This window comes from Buteo buteo, chromosome 15, assembly GCF_964188355.1.
Source record: "Buteo buteo chromosome 15, bButBut1.hap1.1, whole genome shotgun sequence".
Taxonomy (NCBI): Eukaryota; Metazoa; Chordata; class Aves; order Accipitriformes; family Accipitridae; genus Buteo; species Buteo buteo.
This window is the reverse complement of record NC_134185.1, coordinates 4,450,044-4,467,996: the sequence shown is the minus strand read 5'-3', so window position 1 is coordinate 4,467,996 and position 17,953 is coordinate 4,450,044. Positions and strand designations below refer to the sequence as shown.

Below are 17,953 nucleotides of genomic sequence, written 5' to 3'. Positions count from 1 at the left end.
ATATATGCTGCAAATACTTTTCAGAGGAAGAACAAACTTGCCTAGTCCCTCCTAAAAATCCTGCTCGAAAGCACAAGCCAGTGACATTGAGCTCCTTCAAGCCCAGTCAAACAATAAACATGAGGAGTTGGCTTAATTTAGCCATGCTAAGTTGCTGTCAGCCCAAGCCTGAACTGAGGAACCTTCTTTGTCACATTTAACAGCTTCTTCTGAGCCAAACATTGGTTTCTGCGGTTTGTACTGGACTACGCCTTCTGAAAGTCTAACTACAGCCATCTCAGCGCAACCTTCTTCATCACAGAGAGCAAGCTTTATATCTGCAAGAGAAGCTGGGTCCACCTGATTTATTTGCTATTTCCTCCCAATCCAGCCGCAGTCTCACCAGAGAGCTGTACGAGTACATGTTCTCCAACCCAAGCTACACAGAAGAACAGGAATATGGAATCAGATATGTGAGGAGAGGAATGTGAAGTCAGATGTGTAAGTACACTTTAAAATGCTAGCAAGGTGATGACATTCGTACATAGCTTGTTTTCAGGAGCGAGTATCTGAGAAAAGTCACCATACCTTAGCTAAAGAACAGAGATCTTTTGAAGAATCTTGTTCTATGTTGTTTAATTAATCTACTTTCAACAGTTGAGCAGTTAGTGCTTAGGTGAGGAATCTCTGAGCAAGTGGCTAAACAGCAATCACTGCACTGGGATTTTCTGAAAAAATCTGTATTAGCGCAATTCATAAAAAGAGAAAAATACAAAGTGACTTAGAGACACATCAAAGTAGTCAGATCATCTAAACCTGAGCGCTAGTTGGATGGGGACTGTCTCTGTGACCCTCAGCAAGATATATAAGGTACCTACTCCATATATCTCAGTTTACATCTGCATAAAATGGGAATAATATTGACTAGATCATGGGCTAATAAACCAGCTACCACCAGTTTGTCTGCTAATATTTGTCCCTCTCTTTGAAGATGATATGGTAATTATTAGTAGAACATCTAATCAGGAATTTCATTATAGATTATGAGTTTTGTTTCAAGCTGAAGACATCAAAATGCACACAGGACAACCAGAGCCTATTAGTGTCTGCTAAAGAATTTTTCAGTAAGCATGGCTTTTGAAGATCTTGGATTGGGAAAATACTCCAGGCTTAAAAGAAGTTACACCCATGAGAATTGCTGCAATGAAATGCAAATGAAAATAGATTACAGTTTGTTCAGAAACAGAGTATGTGTTCTCTGAATTTCTTGGAACAAGGCTCCCCCTCTTTGGAGAGAATAATGTGTTTGTCAATAACCCCAGACACAAGCAAAGGCAGACATCTTCACGTCATGTACCAAAAAATATTTGCTAATTTACTCAAAGATAGTACCACTTAGCTCCATATCTAACTACTGGGATGGCTTTTTCTTCCTTAATGTTGCCCCAGATAAATTGGCAATACTAAGCAGTCTCAAAGGCAAACTTAATGCCACAACTTATATATGACAAAAGAGATGGTTTGGCACCTGGATCTTTTCCATTCCTTCACAAACCTTCTGGTACTCCTTCTAAGCCCTGTGTGCACTCACTTGTTCCTTCCCATGCCACATTCCCATGCCCTTCCCCTTCTTTATAGCTTCAGGTGACTTCCATATCCCGCTCTGCCTCCTGCTCCTTATAGAATCCTCTTGTGCCCTACAAATATCACTGCATGACACAACGGTAATACCCACACGGGGGCTGAGTGAGTCAGCTGTGTGGTGACTTGGGCAAACTTATTGTGAAATCAAATTAATATTTCTCTGATTTTTAATTTTCTTTATTGGCAGTGGTTTCATGTGCCAGTTCTGGCACAGATACCATATGTTCACTACCGTGATGCTGGATGGCAAGGCTCCCTGAGCATACCTTCCTCTTGACAGGGCAAAAAGTGGTATCACCCAAGATGTGCTTGCTTAGTCATTAAAATGTGACATTGTTCACTGCAAACTGTTCATGTCTATGATCCAGCCCCTCCCTTTCTAACAATAGACATAAAAGCGTGAACAACGTTAACACTGGAATTACCAATACTGGGAATGTGAGTTACAGCAAATTGGGATGAATGGAGTAGTTCATTACTCAGTTATTGCTTCAGACTCTCAGCAGACAGCAGAGATGATTGCATTTGCTATATCCCACACTTAAAAAAAATAATCTGGAAATTTAAACTACTGTAGAATATTAAGAGTCCAGAGAAGATAAAACCTTACAAATGTGATGTATTAGCACAACCTAGCATACTTTTCCATACATACATGAATTTTGACTGTGGTAACTATCGGGACATTCTGGCTGTTCACCTCTTTTCCTTGCTATGCACACAGGTTTTAGTCTCTCTCTCTCTCTTTTTACATCCACACGAACAAATATGAATAAATATATTTGTGTGTCCAAACATGTCTAATAGTCTATGGAAAGTGAGTGCTTTATCAATGGCAGCAGAAGAATAGGAGTCTGCTTAGTAATGCCTATGTGTATTCCTTGAAAAGGTTTGAGTTTAAGCAATGAAAACCCTTTTACATAATTGCTTTTATTCAGAAGAACCAACTGGGACATGACCAGCTAGGCTTCTCCTGAGGCCACCTGATGAGTAAATCAGTGAGAAATGGAAATGCCTTCTTTACAGGACTGGGGTTCCCTTGTGCCCAAAGCTTTGAGTCTTCACACCACGTCAGGGCCACCAGCTTCCTCAGCGCCCCTGGTACACATTATTCTTTCATCTGCCTGGCTGAACAGCAGACCCCGCCACGCAGTGACTGGCATTGCTGAACTCACATCTTCTTAATCTCCCTGCCCTGATGCTGGCGCAAGCAGCAGCAGCCTTTTCTTTGCTCTCTTGGCTTCTTTATATTCAACTGGGTCCAGAGGTCCGCCCTCAGAGCCTGCCAGGACACACATGCCTGTCCAGCCTCCACCTCCTTCCCTTTGCAAGATTAAAACGGACCCAGCAGCCTGCACCTCCCTTCCTGCTGGGTCCTGCATGGGGCAGGAGGAGCCGCCTGCACCCATTGCCACTCTGCTACAGGACTCATGAGAGGGAGGCAGGGACTGTGACTATATACACCACGTATTCACATGAGAGAAGTGAAGAAAGCCAGCAGTGAAGATGAAAAGCAACTGGTAAGAGAACAAGCGGGATTTAGGGAAATCTGTAAATAAGAGATTAGAACAGTTAAAGCTGTCCTTGCCAGCTGCCGCCTTTGTTGTTTGGTTTTATGGCAGCATTATACGAAGGAAATGGTAATAGAAAGAGCTTTATTGACGTTTTATTGTAAGGCAAAGACAAAAAGTTCTCATGTAAAGAAATTGTCTTGTCAAATCTGTTAGTAAATCCTTAACTCGGGCTTTTATACATTTAATATGCACGGCTCAGAGGAGAAAGTCAATAACAGAATCTGTCAGAAACTATAGATTCATACTGGAGTTTTCTTTCTGTTTACAGGAAAATTACAGCTTTCTTTTACCTGTGTAGTTTTCTGTGGTCTTTCATCTCAGCCACCATCCAGCAACAATCAAGTAAGGAGACAGACTTTATCTGCATTTCATCTTTCTGTAATTTTGACTGTCAAAAGAATTATTCTGAGCTTAGTCAAAATTAAAGTCCTCTCTAGCTAGCCACGACAGAAAGGGAGAACTTTCTATGTGTATGTATGGATGTATGTATATATGCATATGAGAAAAAGGGGAAAAAGCAAGAGCTCTGTGTGTTATTTTAGACTCCCTATTAGATGTATTTTCAAGGTAAGGATTAAAATCTGCATATAGGTGGTAGATGCAGGACACAAACCTCTCCCGGTCTTTCAGTGCTTCCAGTTAGAGATTCTTCTGCTATGTGTGGCAACAAACTAGTTCTACTTTATTTGCTGGGCATAAAATATAAATGGCTGGATGTCAGCCATATGGCTCATCAAATAATATAGAATGAGGCCATTTCTAAGGTGTAATATGTCAAGCTGAATGTTCCCTTTAAGTCTATGTTGTCAGAAGGAAACCCACATTTACGGTTGAGCCTTTGCAGCACACAAGAGGCTCTCTGTAGGTTAGAAATGCATCTCCTTCCAACTTGCACGCTTCATTCTTCCCCATCCAGACTCTACTAACATTTTCCAGATTGACCTGATACTGGACTTGTACATGACTCTTAAACTCTTCAAATAAATGTTTATTTTTTCCTTCTTCCTTCCTTAAATTAGGGGAATCTGGTAGGTTTTCATGCTCATTACAAGGCTTTTTGACAGATCATATTCTGAAAAATTAGTTTTTTACATTTGATTTCCTCAAACAAATTTCTTCTACATTCTTGTTTGGGTCAACAAAAAAGGTCTGTAAGTTCTTCTTGCCCCCACCCTATATTTCATGAATGATCATTCTCTGATCAAATGTGGCACAGAGGAAGGTGGGAACACCTGGAATACCAAAGAGGATGGAAAAGATGCCAACAGTTTCTCAATAGTCTCTTTAGTTGGCATGAGGTTTGTTTAAGTTTCCTTGGGACTAGGGAGACTGTTGATTTAGGTAACTGGCTTTTTTTTTTTGAAGTTTGCTTAAACCACCAAAGTTCCAAACCAAAAATCCTTACACAGCAGGCCTTCTTATGCTACCACTATTTCTCCATAGCTCTGAAAGAGAAGAATTATTATAATACTCTCATTTAAAGGCTTGGGAAAAAAAAATCAAATAATCAGTCAAGTTATAATTTTACATTTGGAGCTCTCTAGAAGCAGATACTTATTTTCTTAGATCTCTGACTTCACTGAGTACAGTTTAAATTTATTATTATATATATTATTATTATTACTATTTATAGCTATATTTAATTAATAATATTTTTACAGTGGCTTCACTTAATTTTTTTAAAGTGATCTGAGGCAATGTGCAGACACATGGTTAATAAATTCACCCTTTTTTGCAGGACTACCAGTCATTCTGAGTGCCAGTCAGAGAACTGATCTCTGCCCAACAATCAGGATTGGCCAAGATGACTTACCAGGCAAGTAGCATCCTGACTTTTTCAGGAAAAAGCTGCTGTTCAGAAACTTTATCAGGTTATATTCAGCTCTGTGACTGCACAGTTCTCTAATTAAACTAAGATGAAAGTTACATTCTGGACATGTATATTTTTTCTTGTAGGCTTTGACCTGATTTCTCAGTTCCAAATAGAAAAAGCTGCTTCCCAAGGAATAATCCAGAGAGTAGTGGGCTCCACTTCTCTCCAAGTGGCTTACAAATTGGGACCCAACGTAGACTTCAGGATCCCAACCAGGTAATGCCTTTTGTTGTTTGACTTTAAGATATACATATTTTGCAATATTATCATTTAAGAGATGGATCCTCTCCCCAGCTAGATCACCTCATTTGCACAGCTTTTGGAAGGGAAAAGAGGAGTTCAACATTTTTTCATGCCACCACCAGACCAGACTGATTCTGTAACAGCAATTTCAGGGACTTCCACTTTCCTCTACCAATGATATTGCTCAGGGTGCCTCAAGATTTGCCGATAGAAAGGGATTCACCTCTAGGAAGTGAATCTAAAAGTTGTTGATGACTTGAAAAGAGATAGGGAGGCAAAGAAAAGATAACATGAAGAGAGCGAGGAAAGTTTTCTCAAAACATTGACACAAAGGGATCTTTCTGATCATGTAAGGATTGCAGAGACAAGGTAGGATAAAAGATTAATTGTACGGTAAGGGGTTTTTTTTGCTTTTTGGATAACTGTTACATGCATGTTTCTGGCTGCTTTATGGTCACGTAATCTATAAAAGATGAAAACTATTATTTAACATGTCATAGGCAAGTTGCAATAGGAGCCAGGATTTAGGAATCTAATTGTGTTTGTGCTTTACAGGCCAGACTTGCTGTTAGTGAAGGAATAGAGACAGTACAGCAGGGTAGACATGTCTCTGCCAAACTTTGGCAAGCCTGGATTCTGGTCCAGCACCTTGTTTAATTAAGAATGCCTTTACTTAGCAACTAACTAGAAAGACCTTTAATTGGACTACTGTTTCAGCTAGGAATAATTGGAGTGCAAAGTGCTTCTGTCATACTCTGACTATCACTGACATTGCTTGGTGCAGTCCTCCCTGGCTTCTACCTTCATAGCCACCAGGTTAAGCTAGTTTACAGTGTAACTGGTTGGTTACATTGGACTCATGACTACTTTCCATCCCAGTGGCAAATCAAGGCTGCTAGTGCATAAATGTGAATCCAACCACAGACAGTAAATGGGATCTTCATTTCACTAAAAGTTGGAGATTCTCAGATTTTCAACTCATGGTTCTTAGCTCAGAAACAGTCTGAGCTATCAAAGCGGTGATATTTTCATTTTTAAGAAAGTTTAGACTTACTGCTATAGATGGCTCTAGTGAGGTATATGCTCAATACACACAAGTTATTCCTGATCAAGCCTATACCAGCTGCGTTAATACACTACAGCATCTGAGCTGACTACTGCCACTGGGCTGCTGGCTGGGTATGGTGCTGTAGTATCACAAATTTACAACATTCAAGACACTGGTACTTCCAGTCAACACCGTGCTGTTACACTGCAATGCTACCTCATGTTATACCTGAAATTTGGCCCTGACTAAAAAGTCACCTGTACTTGAGCTGTGTCTTGTCCCAGGGAATGGATTGAGGCTTGAGTCCTGAGAGTGCTCTAGTGCATCAGCGTTCTGCTCCTCTGCCACTGAGCCTGATCTTGCTGCTCTGCTCCAGAGTTATTTTACAGTGTGCCCCTCTCTAAGCTGACTCGGAAGGAGTGAAGTTGGCAGTAAGCAGCTGGGGCTAACAGCACAGGAGAGGCACACTTTAGGCCATTTTCAATCTTTTTTTTTTTTTTTTTTTTTTAAACCAGAAGTCTCCACAAAATCCTTATAATGTGGCATGGTAGGTGGGTTTTACTGGTATGAATCTGGGATGATGAAATGCCTGAGAAGCATTACAGGAATTAGTAAGTTATGCAGAGCACCTCAAGCAAGGCTGAGCATCTTTAATGGCATGGGTGTAGTTCTGGCTGTCTCAGACCCAGGCATTGCAGCAATCCTAAACTCCTGCTGCATTTCCCTGCAGCAAGCCCCCGCTATCCTTTATTCACATGTGGAGTATTTAACGATAATGTAAATATTTCCCGGGGTACCAGTGGGCAGCAGCTGCATCCTGTGGCTGCAGGGAGGGGAGGGAAAGGAAGGGAAAGGAAGGGAAGGGAAGAGGGAAGGGAAAGGAAGAGGGAAAGGAAGAGGGAAAGGAAGAGGGAAGGGAAGAGGGAAGGGAAGAGGGAAGGGAAGAGGGAAGGGAAGAGGGAAGGGAAGAGGGAAGAGGGAAGGGAAGAGGGAAGGGAAGAGGGAAGGGAAGAGGGAAGGGAAGAGGGAAGGGAAGAGGGAAGGGAAGAGGGAAGGGAAGGGAAGGGAAGGGAAGGGAAGGGAAGGGAAGGGAAGGGAAGGGAAGGGAAGGGAAGGGAAGGGAAGGGAAGGGAAGGGAAGGGAAGGGAAGGGAAGGGAAGGGAAGGGAAGGGAAGGGAAGGGAAGGGAAGGGAAGGGAAGGGAAGGGAAGGGAAAGGCCGGCCTCGCCGCCCCCGCCCCGCGGAGCTGTCCGTGCCCGCGGTGCTGAACCGCCGCCCCGCCGCGGGGGCCGCCGCAGCCGCCGGCGGACAAGCGCACGGAGGGGATCATCCTCCGGCACCTGCCGCCGGCGCTGTGAGCTCCTGCCTCGCCGGAGATGGGGGAGGCAAAAAGAGAGGGAGTTTGGAAAAAGTACACGGCACTGTTTTCCCGAGCTGGGTGGCTGGCATAGGCAGGAAGGCGCAAGTGCTGTAGGAGCACTGGGGAGGGACCCTCAATAAACACGTCAGGCAACGGCAGGCTCTGTGCCTGCTCCGCTGCAGAGATCTCCTCTCACACCTTCGTTAATGAGCAGCCATATTAGTACCTGGTAACCCGACAGCCATGGACAGTGTCTTCTTCTCTTGCCTTATGAAATAGGGGGGGGTGTCTCCCTAAGAAAGCCCATTCCCTGGCGTCAGGCTTTCAAGGCTTTTGGGGAATTGATGGGGAGGTGGGCACATGCGTAGAAATGACAAGCAAGCCAATTACAGTATCGGCACAGAGGCTGTGCTGTTGCTGTTCCGTCAGTATTTATCAGGAACTGTAAAATAATTTTTTAGACTAGCGTATGATTGTTATACTAACACAGACAGTGGCTATGGCATGGGAATGAGAGCTCAATTAGATGGGCAAGGCTTTGCGTATTTATTCAGTCTTTCCTGTAGCAATAGCTTATGCCTTGAAAAGCTTACATAGCTTCCTTAAAACGCTACTAAATTGTAGCTTGGTCTTTTTGCTGCTTAGCATGCTTGCCAAGGCCCAGAAGTACACCCCAGAATGAACAGAAATGATTGCACACAAGTCTTGACTTAAGCTTCTCCCATCATCCAAATGAATTCCCATTGGCTATCGCTTCTTCTAGCATAAAATCCCCTGAAGAATCAATACAGTGTTCTTTGTGTAATAAGGACCCATGAAATTGCCATGACTCATACCCCTTGTCTCTGACATGCTGAACCTGTCATTTTTCATTTTAATCTATGTACCTGTTGTAGGTGTCCACCAGTTAGTAAGTATGAAATTAATACTGGCAATTTGGATAATAATTGTGTTGATGTTTAATGGCAGACTTTAAAAAAATATATAGTAGCACAAAGGAATATGTTCATGATATATTTTCATGTGGGGAAAAGAGCTCACTATCTTTATGCACTGGATGAAATCTTAACCCTTTGACTTATAGATGCAGCTGTCACATCGCAAGGCCCCTGTGTCCACATGGATAAAATAATGCCAGGGAACATCCCAAGGCATTCACATTTGATCGTCTATACTGTTAAAATATCATACAAGACTTTGGCATGGTGTGGGTCCAGACTAATTAGCAACGTTTAAACAATTCGTAGGCACAGCTTGGCAGCTAGCATAGGCCATGGACCGTTCCCTATACGTGGCTTGCATAGAGTCATCATGTTTTGGAAGTAAGCAGGTTTAAACTTTTTCATGCCAGCTGAACTTAGTATCAGAGAAGAGTCCTGGGCATATTGAATTTAGTAGCATGAAGGTAGCCTATAAATCTGGAAATGATACCTCCATGCCTGCATCCTCATCTCAGTAGAAAGCAGAGCAATGTAAAAATTGAAGCTGCCTTTTGAACAGCATTTATATTTGGGGTAGTGGTGTACTACAGACCTCTTTAACAGGCGACATGACAAACACATTATGATAAGAAATTATAAAATGAAAATAGGAAGTTCATAAAGCTTTAGCAGTAAGCTTGGAATATCTGGAGAATTTCATAGGCTGATTTCCTGGTTTTTTCCTGTGGGAATAATGCTTCTCTGTGAAGTAATGCTCCTCAAATGCATACGCCCAAAAGTCTGGCTTTTCTACATCCAGCCACCAAAGTTCTTCAGGTGCTTTTCCTTTTGCATTACAAGTAAGGTATCTTACATAGATATTGATGATGACACTGTAATGGAAAAGACAAAATGCACCTAAGAAGCTAATTAGCTCAGAAGAGAAATAATTAGCTCAGAACTGGATATTTCTGAAGAATAGAGACCTGCTGAGGGTAATGAATCCTAACAAATTACTTCTGGCTAATGAGTTAGGACGGTTGCTTTTAAAAATGCTTAGCTAGGTTTTATTGTTATTGCTTATTTGATGGCTGCCAGATAGTGCCTGCCAGGTCAGCTGAGATTCTAGGAGGCTTCAGGAGGTGAAGACACAAGTGTCTCCAGCTTGAGCAAAAGAACTCCCACTCTTGGGTACATGATACTGCGTTATCATGAGGTCGGCCAGGGGAATTTCTACAGCCACCTCTAGTGGGTTGTAGTAACATTTCTAAAATCTTCATTTAGCAAGGAGTAAGTTATCTCAGTGGGCAATGGAGCTCACTTAAGACATTAACTGTTAATGAAAAAGGTTTAATAAAATAAGCAGTTACTTTGTAGTATTCAAATCAGAACATAGTTAACCTTTTAGCATACTCTGTTGCTCTTGATGGATCCTGAAGTGAGTGGGACTACTCAGGGCTTCCACCACCGAGTCAGATGACTTATCTTGGCTATATTGATGCCTTGGTAGGACTCAGCCTTGAAATCTCAAAGAAATCTTCCTGGTAAGCACTCAAGCTACAGGATTAATAAGAGTCTTAGGTATTTATGAAAAAGATTAAAAGAAAAAAGTAGTGTTTCAGAAGTTCCCTTAGATGAATTACAAATGTTTCAAACTCCCACCACCACCACTGTATTTAAAAACATTAAGCAAGGATTCAAATATCTGATAAAATATTGACCTGACCTTGCACTCATTGTACAATTAAAGCAGTTAATAATAGTCTGAGTACACAAGGAAGGCAGGACTCAACTGCTATCTTACAAACTTAAGATACAAAAATAAACAAATAAAATTCTCTGATGGTTTATATCCCTGTCAATTTTAAGTGGATAAGAAATAGGCCAGGACTGAATTTGTGCTTGAAATATTTTTTCATATTAATTCTTCCTCTGCTTATTTGCCTGATTCTAAATTTAAAATTGCTTGATTCGCTTTCATAAATTAATTGGAAACATGTATGTTAAAAATAATTTACAGAAATAATTTAAGTGCTTATATACTTATCAGCTGTTCAAGATTACAGAATCCAGCACTCTTCACTTTGCAATGAGATGGAGGAATAACTTCTCTACAATTGTTCATTTAAATATCATGATAAATTTGCCATGGTTTCCAAATATTTAGCATTTTAAACTGCTGATTTCAGTAGGGTTTTGCCTATGTAAGGATTACAGGCTTTGGGAAAAACTGTATACTGAAATGCACTGAAACCACTAAAGCCAATGGAATTGCTTTTCATTACCATTGGAGTAACTGAGAAGAGAATCTTGTCTCTGCTTTACTTGTAGAATTCTAGGTCTAAATCTTGCACAGTAACAGTCCCCTGCAGAGTACCTTTCTGGTGATGGGTCATGCTGTGCTTCGTTATGTTGAGTCACTTTAGTCTAAAGGCAGCAGTTCTTCTGACTGGTTATTAAAAGTTTTTTAAAATGCAAATAGCCATGTTTGTGCACTGACTTTTTCTCTTTACTGTCCTTTATACACTTCTTCTAATTTAATTTTCCCTTACCAGTGTCAGCTTTTACACAATTCTTCTTCTTTGTATATTGCTTGAAAAAGTTAACACACTTCTTTTCTATTTTAACTTCTGAAAAAGAAGGAAGACCCATATGATGGCTTGTAAAGGACTAACTCTATAGCTAAATATGGGGCAAGGAATCCTTTTGCCAATCTGGTATAAACAATCTTCTAATCAAAAAGTGTAACTATGTTTACTTACTAGTTTTTTTGGTTAGTCGGGCGGCAGGTTTTTTTGCCAGCATAACTATGTCAGCTGAGGTGGAGTGAGAACGTGTGTGATATTTTAACCAGTATTGCCATTACAGCAAAACTTATCAGTGCAGAGAAAGAATGAAAACCTCTCCTCAGAAGATCTGGGATTAGTATTGCTTCCTTCAGCTGTGGAGCTTGGTGTATCAGATCCCCTGGAGTCACTGAACTTGATAGAGAAAGCGGAATGTCACGTGGAGGCCAGCTAAAAAATTGCCTAACAATACCACCTTCAGTATGGTAGTAGTAACACCAGATCTTGTGCAAGAACAAACAGTGGGATTCAGCAACCAAAAAGATAAATGACTCAGATGATCTAAGGTTTTAGCAGTAGAGGAGATTGAAATACTTGTTTAAGAGATATTATAGAGGAAGAAGGACACACAGGGCCATAAAAGACATGCTGAACTGGGTCGGGAGCTTAGTAAGAGTGAATGTTTGTCTGGACAGGGAGAGGGAGTATCTTCCTGGAGTAGGAAAGAATATATAAACATATTGCGTAAGCTAGAAGCCTGACACAAGGAAGTATAAGGCACAGTAGTAAACACCGGAAAGTGCTCAGAACAGGAGGAAAGGTACAATACCCACGCATTGACATTTGCATTTGAGATGGCAAGATACAAACTGGAACAAAACAATGAGAGAACACAAGAAATGAGACAAAATCCTATCAAACAAACCCAGCTGTGACAGACTACTGTATCTGCAGTCATCAGAGACATAAGTCATAGCAAATCACAGATGGTTTAAAGATATTGGCAAGGAACCCCCTTTTCCACCTTTTCATATCTCCACACCTTGTGTAATGAGATAATCTTCCAGCTAAACATTCCCCTTCCTCATACACCAGCTTTCAGGTGTATGTAAAGGCTCATGAGGAAAAAGGAGAAACATCAGCAGTTCGGGTATTTTATTAATAAGGTGAAGCTGCTGCTGCTGCTGCTGCCAGGCTTGCCCCACTCCTTACTGAAATCTTGCTGAGGCTGTGCCGTCGCCTGCTGGAATATGATTGCACTACAGCTTTGGACACTTCAACACCAAACTACAAACTGTGGAGACTTTAGCTGGAAGTACTCTCTTACTAAATCAGTAGCCATCAAGCACACCAGATAAGAACTAATTTATTCCTTTTTGTTTTGTTTTGTTTTGTTTTTTTCCCTTAGCCTGAGGTTCACTAATGCTGGCTAAACTGCTGTGAGATAGGACTGATCTGCCACTCAACAATAATCTTTGCTCAAAATGCCTACTTGTCTGAGAAGTTATTCTAATGAATGCTGGTGACAAAATAGCTCTGCATGTCTCCATACTTCAGAAATTTATTCAAATACAATTTATTCTTAAATGTGGATAGATGGCAAGTAATGTATTGATGACAACTGGATTATGACACTACAATTTTACGATCCATAGAATATGAAACAGCATATTCTACTGGATTCACTGACACATTTGAGATAAAAAATGACATTACTGTTTTGCACAGTGACACAGCCAGTAGTACTTGTTTGTGTTTCCGAATCTCACATGTTATAGGAGTTGCAAAAGAATGAAACATTTTATATGTGGCAAATCTGTACCCTGCTACCTGTAGTCTTGTGGTTGAATGTCGCAGGACATAATACGTTTCTAGTGTGGGTTCTTACTAAACGTGTGTGTGTCAATGAATGATTTGTTGAATGATTTCTGCTGGAGTGATAGCTAATACATTAACAAAATGGTTATTGTCAGGCTGAACAAGGAAATGCATCTACAAAAGGCATTCTTACATCTTCAAAACCAAATCAGATCTGCACTGACTACCTACCTGGTCAATTAGTTATAAAGTCACACTATGTTGACTGATTTTGTAAGTCCAATAGTAGGAAACAGTATAATTGTAGGATATACTTTCTAAATGTGAAGTAGGAGTTTGTTGTTGCTCCAACTATTACACTTGGAAAGGTTTATCATAAATATTGTACAATGTTGGAAGAACCCACATTTCTGAACCAGTTCCTTTTGCCATTAGCAATATTAATGACTCAAAAGGACATCCCATTTCAGGACTCTGCATGCAGAAGAGCACTGATAAAAGCATGGTTGAAATATGGTTCCACTGAGTAACTATTTCTCATTACTTTGTGGTGATATGTGGAGTTTTTCACAACAAATACACAACAAATGTACTGTATTTTGTTCCTACACAGTGCCATATATTCCAATGGATTGCCTGATGAATATTCGTTTCTAACTACTTTTCGGATGACTGGGGCCACGCTTCAGAAATACTGGACTATTTGGCAGATTCAGGATTCTTCAGGAAAAGAACAAGTTGGAGTGAATCTTAATGGTCAAATGAAAAGTGTTGAGTTCTCTTATAAAGGAGTGGATGGAAGTCTCCAGACTGCATCATTTTTGCATTTGCCTTTCTTGTTTGACTCCCAATGGCACAAACTTATGATAAGTGTGGAAGCAAACAGCATCACACTTTTTATTGACTGTATTAAAATAGAATCCTTAAACATAAAACCAAAAGGGAAAATCAGCATTGATGGCTTTGCTGTGCTTGGAAAACTTAAAAATAATCCTGAAATTTCAGTTCCGGTAAGTTCCAAAATCTTTTATTACCGCTAAAAGTGTTTTATAGGAACTTTACGCTTAATATGTTTTTGTGGAATGCATCATCGAATGTTTTCTGGAAGCAGAAATGGCAGAAAATAACAACTTCTTGGCCGGTAAGTACTAGCTTTGCTTTTTAAGTTTTGCACATATATATACTGTGTAAGGTAAGAGATGACCCAGGTTACATCTAAGTTTCAATAGTGAAATTTCTCAGACATCCACACTTCTGTCACTGGATTCTGCTCTGTCTGGTTGTATCAGCTGGGGGTTCCTCTGCTTATCTCATATGTGGAGCTTGATCTAGAATGAAGTCTAGTGTGGGTTGCACCTCACACCAAAGAGAGCAAAACATTCATTGAGCAAGAACTGGGACCACTCTTTCATATGCATGTACCAACCATCAGCTAGAAATAATTACATGTGTCTTTGGCAGAATAAATATTTTAAATAATTAATACAAAGGAAATATCTCCTGTAAGGGAGATTGACAGAGGTCCTTTTTGATCTACTGTGTTGTTCACACAAGAAATGAGACCCACATTTACATCTCAGTGCTAAATCAGAGATTATCATGAGTACTTTATACCTCAGGAGACTGTTCTAATCATTGTGCTACCTGGTATGATCATGTTAACAGTCGCTTTTTCTCTTTAATTAGCTTGAGTTTTTTGAAAAAGACTGGCCTGGAGTAGGCAGTGAACTCTTAAAGAAGGTTCTTGTTTATGAATCGTGTGAGGGATAAGTGTAGCATCAGAGACTAGAATGAATCCAAGCAAAGGGCCCAGCAGAGCTGAGACACAAAGCCTGCCCATCTTCACAATACCTTCTCCTGCCTAGCTCAGGACATCCCACCCCCATATCATGGCTGCTGTGAATCCCTGTGTTAGACTTTTAACTTCCCCTGTGCATTGTAGTAGACACCTACACTCACTGTGGAGTGCTCCTTTATTCTGTGTAGCTGGAGAAGGCAGTGAAATGCTTATTCTATATACTGTTACTGGATTTAATGCTGAAAGTATCCTCTTCATGCTGCTACATTGCCAGGAGAGTTGTTTTGATGGAGAAAATAACATTGGGGGTGACATATGGTAAATATTGAATGCTTTTGTGCCCTTCAACAAAGAAAACTGAATATGAAAAACCTCAGGGATTTTATTATCTGATTATTTGATTTAGTTTCTGAGATGAGCAATTAATATAAAGCACATAGAAAGTGACAGACCTGTAATTTCTGACAAAAAAAAAATTGTAGCTGTCACATCTGCATTTTGCCTTTCAGACAGCCATGAAAGTGTTTTCTCAGTTAGTGTTTTTTTCAGCTAATGAGTTATACTGCACTTAATGCTGAATAATATAACAATTTTGTCCCATGGTGGCACTAAATGACATTTAAGACTTCGGGAAGGCTATTTCTGAATACACTTCATAGATTAAAAGGATTCAAAACACAATTGAAAAAAATGCAGAAAACATTGTGAAGTTCCATATATTATCCTGTTCCTTTTCCAAGGATCCTCTTTAAGTGTGTTAGGAACATATGGATGGTAAGATACCCATATATATATATATATATATGTGTATATATATATAGGGTACTCATTTCAAAATGAGTTGAATGGCAAAAAGAATCAGATACTTAATATATTGTAGCCATTTTCTACATCCGTACACTGAGGTTTTGCATCAACTTTAAAATAAAAAGAGTGAAGTGAGATATAATCTTTTAACTATATTTCATGTTGTTTGCAAAAAATGTGGCCACAGGATAACCAGCATTGTATAAACTTGAAAGGGGAAATGTTGCAACAACAGAAGCATCTCATGCTTCATCACCTCTGTATGTTTAGGTTACTATATTGCACTGTATAGATATCAGTTTTACCTGAAAAATGATGACAGAAAGCTGCCCCAGGTGTCTGAAAGTGGCTATCTATCTAGTACGTTGCTATAGACATGGATTAGAAAGTATCAATAGCTGAAAAATTATACTAATTCTGTTGAAAACAAAAGTTAGTCTTTGAAAATGTTTTTCAAAAGTTATCAGCTGGAGCTGATAATGTAATGATTAGCTGCATATGTATCTTAGCTCTGCTAACTGGTCTGAGGGATACTGGTGCATGAATGGATGGATGGGATGATGAAAACATTACATATTCTATGCAAGTTACTTGGATGAAAACATTTCTACCTCAATATTGTATTCCTCGATGGAAAGATATTTAGATTAAATGCACAGAGAGCTACAGGTATTAATGTAATAGTATTACAACACCTAGTATACAGTGCTACAGTAAACCATGCCCTCAAGTTAGGCACAGAGTCATTCCTTTGAAAATGAGGAGGGTTCCTGTTGCCTGTTGAAGCAATGATTAGAAACAACAGCCTACAAACGAGGAGAGAGATGTGGTATTAAGGTCATCTTGGCAAGAACTCGGACTTCCCCCCCTTCTCTGTTCGTGCTCTGGCTGACCTTTGGCTAGCATTAAAGAAGTCAGGGAAAGAAGCAGAGGGAATTCAGAATTTTATCACCTTTCCTCTCCAGTCTGTGTTTTGCAGAGACTTGCTCTTTTCAGCAAGGTATACTGATGAGGAACACTGATTACCCTAGGCTTTTCAGGCACCTGGTGGGGGAAGTGTCTAGCATTAAGTTCTGCCTCATCTATGTTTAAGCACGTACATCATTAGGCACTAGCGTAAAGCTACGTTAAGTATAGGACACCCTTGTTCAAGGATGAAAAGACAAAATGGAATTAAGTCTTTTTTACAATTCACCACCTATTGTACAAAACATTTGTTTACACCCTTAGCAAGTTTCTGGGAAGATTCAGTCATATTTAGTGTATTTTATGAAAAAAATCAAATCTTTGCATAAGGTAGGCCTTAAAACAGGAATATGATGCACATTTTTTGACAAGAAGAATAATGAAGCACTAGAAGAAATTATCAGGGAAGGAAGAAGGTAAGCATCACATTACATTTTTAAACAGAGTTTGGATGTCTAAAAATACATATTAATTCACTGTGGTTTGACATAGGACTCCCTAGATTGAATTGCATGGCCTGTGCTATGAAGCCAAAAATGACAATAGTAGTGGTCCAACCTGATATGATAAAAACGTAGCTTTATGAAGACCATATTCTCTGAAATGATGACAAAGAAATTACACAATCTGATGGACTAATAATTTTAAAATGGCTGTTTATATTGCACAAGTTTCTGTTTTAGCCTGTGCATTTAGTTTCTCTTTAAATCGAGTAAATAAATTTATGTTCGGGGATACTCTAGGCTTACACTTTAACTTGCTTGTCTATACTCAGTTTAAACATCTCAACAGCCTTGGTTATTTAATATGTCCCAGGCACAATTTCTAATTTATTTCCAGTCATTGTTAAAGTATATCACTTCCCGTGGTATAATTTTTAAAGGACATAAATTATGTGTTTCCTATTCTTCTTTTTTTGCAGTATTCTGTGAGTGCTCTATTTATCTTGCAGAATAGGTCAACTTCTTATAGATGCACTGTAATACATGTCATTTGAAAAGAGATTCTTTATTGCTTGTTGTTACTATGATTGCCTAGGAGAGTAATAGATAGAGTTCCATTAGAAACTACGGCTTGCCTTTGAGCCTTTACAAAGATTTATTCCAGGATTTCTGGAATGTTTTATGGAGGGCAAATTTTTATACAGGTTTACAGCTGCATTTTATCTTTTTTTTTTAGATAAAAAAGAAAATAGCTCTTTTTATCTAAAAGTAATTCAAATAATCTCCTATAAACTCTAAGCAATACAAGATATATCATCATCTCAAAACTGAAAAGGAACTTACTTCCTAAATCATGTGTTTGTTATAGAAAGTTAAGGGCATTCATTTCTTACTGCTCAAAGATTAACTGCTGT

General features: G+C 39.6%; 1 protein-coding gene across 1 annotated transcript in view; it reads left to right on the top strand.

Annotated features, from left to right (window-relative positions):
* The first annotated feature begins 3,129 nt into the window (after positions 1-3,129).
* The window catches only part of COL9A1 (collagen type IX alpha 1 chain), a 69,694-nt gene continuing 54,870 nt past the window's right edge, over positions 3,130-17,953 (top strand). Inside the window, exons 1-5 of the mRNA XM_075046429.1 lie at positions 3,130-3,143; positions 3,466-3,539; positions 4,936-5,013; positions 5,154-5,286; positions 13,639-14,035. Of these exons, the coding sequence (XP_074902530.1) occupies positions 3,130-3,143; positions 3,466-3,539; positions 4,936-5,013; positions 5,154-5,286; positions 13,639-14,035 (696 nt within the window). The remainder of the gene's footprint in view (positions 3,144-3,465; positions 3,540-4,935; positions 5,014-5,153; positions 5,287-13,638; positions 14,036-17,953) is intronic.